At 35.1% G+C, this 7,500-nt stretch overlaps 1 protein-coding gene across 12 annotated transcripts in view; it reads right to left on the bottom strand.

Annotated features, from left to right (window-relative positions):
• The window catches only part of FOXP2 (forkhead box P2), a 540,259-nt gene that overhangs the window by 69,337 nt on the left and 463,422 nt on the right, over positions 1 to 7,500 (bottom strand). For all 12 annotated transcript variants that reach the window (XM_082400044.1, XM_082400040.1, XM_082400041.1 and 9 more), the window contains one exon: positions 851 to 988. In XM_082400044.1, the coding sequence (XP_082256170.1) occupies positions 851 to 988 (138 nt within the window). The remainder of the gene's footprint in view (positions 1 to 850; positions 989 to 7,500) is intronic.

Genomic DNA, 7,500 nt, shown 5'->3' with positions numbered 1-7,500 from the left:
CTCGATGATTATATCTGCAGCGTTAACAGCACATAAAAATAGGTTCTACTCTACCATTTATAAGAACCAACTATAGAGTTACATAAAATCAGAGTGACCAGTTCTTACTGGGAAAAAATGGTAAACCATCGGATGGACAGGAGAACGTCAGACTTAGAAATATAAGTAACTGGCCTGCGGTCATCACCACAGAACATAGCAAGTCGTTAAATCTATAAACATTTAGGTAAAGCACATTATTTTCTCTATGAGAAGTAAGTCTATAACATAAAGTCCACTTTATATAAACTCGAAGCTCTAATAATGTACATATTAGGAACATTAGTTTTGCTATTTAAAAAAGATTAACATCATGAATTGGTGGCTCAGCTGTTCAACTTTGTTCTAGTTAGTAGCTACTTCTATTCCTAAAATCTGAATTTATTGTGGAAAGGAAAGTTTGGGACGTTACTTTCCCTACTGTAACAAAATACCCAGTTCCAATTTCATACTTATGTGAACTAAAAGGAGGGTTGAAGGGTTAGAAATTTCAAAAGCAACAATTATCTGTAAATCTCTTTGCACTTTTATTGGCAAGTCTATAAATCCAAAGCACCTAAGTATTTGAATATTTAAATATTGCTATATCTCATGTTGAAATGGTACCCATTTCTGCTCTTACTCTAGACGTTAATGAATTTAAAAAGACTAAGGGATCTAAATTTTACTACTCAGTTCTACAATTAACCTGCTACATTTATGTTCTAGCATGCTGACAGGTTGTCCTTTCCAGTGGAGAAGGAATTGTCATATATGCCCATGGCACTGTCAACACGGGTGCTAGCACTCCGAAGCAGGTAATCCACATTACCTGCTGCAGCATGACTGCCTGCTGCTGCTGGAGAAGGGCTTGGAGCTGCTGAGGAGACAGGACTTGCTGCTGAAGGATCTGCTGCATTTGCTGAGGGGTGATCACCTGGGGAGTCATCATGGCCACCGACACAGGCACCTTGACAGAGACAGAAGGAGAAAGAGTGGACGTTACCAAACGTCTGTTAACCTACTTCATCGCTATATGGCATCCCTACCAAATTCTTTAGTAGTGATGACCAATCATTTTTATAGAATAATTGTTATATTATTTAACTATTTAATAATGATATTTTAGGTACCACAGTATTTAGACACTGGCTTTCCAGAGGCATCAGATGTCATCAGATTCCACCTTTACATTCCACACCTCTTACGTATTATGCTAAGATGTGTTGCTTTGACTAGCATAATTAGAAATAAACAATTACATGTCAGTTTTCTCAACACTTCATAACTGATAATCTCATCAATGTCATAGTGCTACAAATGAAAGCCTTTTGACATGATTTACAGGTATGATTAAGATAGATATGATAAAGATTAAACGACTGGAAAAATACACATTTAAATATCTGTTATCAAAGCTAGTAAAAAGAATGTATGTGCAGTGTACTTATTCATAAAATATAACCTGTCTTCAAAATTTAATATATATATATATAAAATATACACAGTACTAGAAAAATACACACAGTAATACATATTACTACATGAGTACTTGCAGTAACTCATATAGGATATTTACTTACTTACATATCCCCAGAAAATAGCTACATAGATAGGTCCTCTCCAAGAAGGGATCATAAGCCTCGTATTCTAGCTTCTCCTTTAAACGTTTTCTTATTTCAAGCTAACTAAACTTAAACCTGGAAGTCTAGAAATCTAAAGATTACTCAAGGGTTATTCATTAAACTGAAAAATAAAGTATTTTGCTCAAAATGTCCTTTCTACCATTTCCTTCTCCTTCAAAGTTGTAAAAATTAGAGTCAAAAAGAAAAGGAAATAAGGAGGGAGAGAAAGAAGCAGAAAAGATGAAGCAAGGAAAATACAAAGTAAGGAAAAACCAGGGGGAAAGTCTGAGAGAAAGAGAGAAAGGCTGTGGAGAGACAGGAAAAGGTTGGCAAGAGAGGCGAACAGGAAGTCCTCCTGCACAGAAGCCTGACGCATCTATCTGCTCGGTTGGGCGGCAGTCACACTCTTTGAAGGCACTGCTTGTACTAACCAGCAAGTAATCAGACAACTTGTCAACTTGCCAAGTTTGCAACCTTTGAAAAAGCAATCATTTTCTTTCCTAGAAAAAACAATTCACATTTACTGTAAATAAAAGCAAGTATTTATATAAACACCACTTTTGAACAAATTCTTGGGACAACATGTGTCTTTGAAAACGGAAAAAGATTAACAGACATGGTTCACAATTTATCCTCAGAGTCATTTTTAACACAGTTCAAACTTTTCGAGTCTGGCACTTTATATCATAAACAAAAGAGAAATTAATAATGAAAACAAAGTTAGGGGCTTCCCTGGTGGCGCAGTGGTTAAGAATCCGCCTGACAATGCAGGGGACACGGGTTCGAGCCCTGGTCCGGGAAGATCCCACATGCCGCGGAGCAACTAAGCCCGTGTGCCACAACTACTGAGCCTGTGCTCTAGAGCCTGGGAGCCACAACTAATGAGCCCGCGTGCCACAACTACTGAAGCCCGCACACCTAGAGCCTGTGCTCTGCAGCAAGAGAAGCCATCGTGATGAGAAGCCCGCGCACCACAACGAAGAGCAGCCCTCACTCGCCGCAGCTAGAGAAAGCCTGCGTGCAGCAACGAAGACCCAATGCAGCCCAAAAAAAAAAAAAGTTAGAAGAAAAAAATAAAGGAAGTTCAGGATGGATTAATTCCTCTCCCTCAAAAAAAACCACTTCATATTTCATAATAAAGAAAGAGTATTTTCTATCCCTTGCTATCTTGAAATATGGATTAATTAGATATAATTTTGTAACATGAGGGGAAAGAATCACAGAATAACAGAAAGGAATTCAAAAGTGCTTTTCAAAAATATTTCTGGATTTTTTTAGAACATACTTTCATACCTATAGATTACTGTACTTGAAAGTATCATAATAAGAGGCATTCTGAAATGTATGCTGTAAAATTAATTGATCCAATGGGTTGCCCATGTATTTAGTTGTTTAAATATTTAATGGTCAGTTTACTTAATTGTTCTTTTTTTTTTTTAATTTTTTTTTTTAATTAATTAATTTATTTTATTTTTGGCTGTGTTAGGTCTTCATTTCTGTGCGAGGGCTTTCTCTAGTTGTGGCAAGCGGGGGACACTCTTCATCGCAGTGCGCAGGCCTCTCACTATTCTGGCCTCTCTTGTTGCGGAGCACAGGCTCCAGACGCGCAGGCTCAGTAATTGTGGCTCACGGGCCCAGTTGCTCCGCGGCATGTGGGATCCTCCCAGACCAGGGCTCGAACCTGTATCCCCTGCATTGGCAGGCAGATTCTCAACCACTGCGCCACCAGGGAAGCCCTACTTAATTGTTCTTTGATAAACAAAAAGAATGGTTAGAATAAGCAGTTTGGAAAAAAATTATCTATCTACTAAAATGCCTTTCCTTCCAGGAATAATTTACCTCATACTGTCTCCAAATAACAAGGAATGAAACTGAAATGAAGGAACAGAGAAAGACAAACAGGTTAAACTTTAAAAAGGCTGCCAATCCAGATAAATAGATAGATAAGTGGGTAGCTAGATTATATATATGTAGATAGCTATACACATGCATATAGATAGATACCTTCTATAAAGTCTATTATGTGATGAGAAACTTGTCACACCTCTCTCATCTAACAGCCCCTTACCAATTTTTAGCATATGTAGTATTTTCACTTAATTAACTCTATCTACAAGTAAAAGTACTTTATGTGTAACTGATAACAAAGGCACTTTATAAGAAAAGTTACATGAATGGAGGTATGCAATTATTATTGTAAACTGCAAGTTTACAATCAGAATTCATCTTATACAAATTATATTACCCTATAGCTTGCTGCTAGTATGACTGATTTGATGTACAAGCAAGTTTAAGCAAGTTTTCTACCTTTGCATTCTTTAGAGTTCATTAGCCCTTTCACCATGGTTAAATTAATTATGTTTTATTCTTGAAATGGTTTGAGAGTGTCTTCCTTACATTTAAAAGTTTATGACATAAAAATAACCATCATGTCATTGTCATCCTAAAATCATATGTATCACACTTATGTGATATTCTGCAAATTTTAAGCAGATTCTGGCCTACCCTCTAGGAAACTGCCATCTAACACAAACAATATACAGACATAAGGATATGTAGAAAAAGAAATCAACTAATTGAACACTCTACTTCCATAAGATATGTACAAAACACAAACTGAAATTAATTATATATATAGGAAAGCACAAGTACACTTCTGAGGGATTTCTAACATTACAAATAAGCCAATACTATCACCTATAAATCTATGTACATGAGCTCATCCAAAATGAAACATTTGAGGCTACTAAAAATTTAAAGTATTTTATTAAATAGAAAATTAGTTTTTCCTACAACAAATGTCAATTACATGTTATATGTAGACTGCTCCACTGGCCTTGTTTAGAACATGCAGAACTTCTCCACTTTTAAGTGAATCATTTTAAGTGACACATTTCCTTTATTCCTCCTTTATCACTTTTGTTACTGTCCCATTACCTTTCTTTGCTACTGCAAGCTACTTTAGGAATTCATTGACAAAGACGAATAGAGATTAACTGAGTACATAAATTATTTTTGAAGATTATACTACTTTATCAATATTTAAACAGGCAAAAGCAGCATCAGATTTGAAAGTCTATGGATAACTTTCTAAAATATATATACCTTCACAAGTTAGGTGTTAAGCTTAGGGAAATATTTTCCACTAAATATATACTTTTATTCATGCAAATATTCTAATGAGGGACCACAATTTAGATGTGTGATAGAGGAGGGGAGGGAAAACTTATCTTAGATGTTTTCTGGTGAGAAGGCAAATAAACATCTCGTTGGGTCTAAGAAATCATAATACATTATGCAGCTACCAAATGAAATCAAAAGGAATGTCTGGTTTAAAATGGGTGTCCCAGTGAAAACTGCAGTCTATCAATTAAACTCTTCAAGAGTGAAGAAAAGAAAAAAAAAAAAAAAAGAGTGAAGAAAAGAAACGCAGTAAACTTTGGTTGGGAGATTTTTCTTTTTTTCTCTCTTGATATTTACTATCCTGACAGAACTAAAATTCCCCATAGTGATGCACCAAATAAGGCTTTCATTTACCCTTATTTATTTTCTCATTAGCTGAATTAAGCACCAACTTGATATGTAGCTCTGTGCACCAAGAAATACTGGGTAAACAGACATAAAGACAGGGTTATGTATTCTGAGATGAGAGAGGAAAAATTATGAAACTTGAAATGACTCAAAATGGTAAAAGCCAAAAGCATTTAGATATTATCCTAAAATAGGTCGCTGATGACTTCAGATTTTTTAAGAAATAAATTATGCATTTACATTAAGTGTACCTCGTTGAAAGGGTCAAAAAGTTATTAAGAGACAATGCAAAGACCATGCCTCCCTTCAAATGAATTTCAAGAGTTAGTGTAAGACTTATGAAAATGGATCAAACTTTTAATTTGCTACAATAAGCAAATCGTCTTTTTAAAATCTAGTTCAGCTGGAGCATTTCTGAATGTGTTGGGTTTGCATGTTAAGCATGTCACTTAATTAAACATCCCAGTTCTGTGTGGGTGATCGGAAAGGTGCCTAGCATAATGTTAGTCCAATTCTTACTTCACTAAATGTGAATTGGAAAAAACAGCCACAACCTGTGGATGAGATTTAAAGTGGAAAACACCATTTCCTTGTTAACATGGTCTGCCAAATACTGGTTCACACATCCCTTTATTTTTCACTTAAAATTTGAAGATAAAAAGAAGTCCCGATCTCCAGGCCCTGGTACTTAAAAAAAATTTTTAAAAAAAGCTCTATTAAGATTAACTACTTGTATAAAAATGCAAAATTGGTTTTCATATTATAGTATCTGCTCCTATTATAACAGACTACTGATAGGAAATATGTGATTGTACATTCTTTGATAAATTTTTTTCTGTTCACTTCTTCCATCTCTATACTACCTATATCTATAGTTTATTTTAACATAAACTATTGTATTGCATTGCCAGCCTTGTTCCAAATTCAAGCCCTGGTTACATGTATAATGTCTATCATAATAATAGCCTTTCAAAAGCTTCCTGGTTTTATGGTATCAAAAAGAACTGACAATGAATTGAGTGGTATTTGTAAGCTTTTCATCAAGTACTGAACAGGAGTATTTAAAGAGATCTGGGATGGACAGTGCACACTGCTATTTAATGCAATCTTTTAGCAGCAGAGAAATAGTGTGACAGGAACAACAGAAAGCACGGCACAGTGCAATCAGACACTGAGATGCCTTTTCATCATGATTCATCACCCCTTAGTTTCTACTATACTTTAAGACATTAGTTTTAATTTAACATCCATCTAATCACTTTGATAAAGCAGAGTGTTTTCTGTCTTGGAAAGTAGAGTTTGTCTAACTTTACCCTTCTCTTAGTTACACACAAATATTTCAGAAGAGAGTCGAGTCTTTTCTTTGTACTACTGGTGAAAATGAGGCTGTTCATATAGGCATGTTGTTACAGAGATTGTGGAGAGGTGATATATAATATGCTACACCATATGTTTAAAGACCAAAAATGCAACTTCTAATCTCACTCTGGCTAATCAAGCTGCTCAGATTATTTTACATACATCTTTGGTTTAGGCCTTGACATGCCCTTGTTTTTCTTTCTTCTGAAAGCTAAAGTTCCTCTCTTTGATTAGCTGAAACATTTGCATGGTCACTACACATTTTTCATTTTATAAATCATTATGCATTAGCAGTCTTGATCGCCTAGCTTGACTAATCCTGACGAACTGAAATCACAGCTGAAGGTCAAACTCCATCCCACTGCACATTCATATTCAAACAAATCTGCACCATTGTTCATTAGGCTCCTAAAATCATTGGAAAGAAGTTACTGAATATCTTACACTTATTCCTTATTCTTTCCAAACTTAACCCACAGAACGCTAATGCTTAACAGATGATAAGAGCAGAATACAAACAAAATCAATAACACTTTGCAACTGGAGTGCCTGGTTTTATTTTAAGTTTTAAAAACTAGAATGTAATCAATAATTACACAGAATTAGAATACTTGAGTACTCAACCAATTTGAGAGGGGGTTGCACTGTAGAAAGATATATTCATTTATGAAAATGCTGTCTTCTTTTATGTTTAGTAACTTAAAATGTGGATCTATCTAGCAGGCTAGAGCCATTCCCTGGAATTAAGATCTTGCTCAAAATCACTGGGAGACTAGTTTTCAGGGACTGTGCTCACAGTTCATCCTGTTTATTTGTCTACGTTCATAAATATTTCCTTTTAAATTTAAAAAATGAATTTTAAGACACCAGATACAAAAACAAAACAATTGTGATTTTGATGGAGCTCACCAAATTAGCCCAAATAATATTAGTTTCAACAAAAAGCAAGCTGTCTTAATAAAAGACA

The sequence above is a fragment of the Balaenoptera borealis genome (assembly GCF_965194805.1).
Source record: "Balaenoptera borealis genome assembly, chromosome: 7".
Lineage (NCBI taxonomy): Eukaryota > Metazoa > Chordata > Mammalia > Artiodactyla > Balaenopteridae > Balaenoptera > Balaenoptera borealis.
This window is presented reverse-complemented; position numbering and strand designations above follow the sequence as displayed.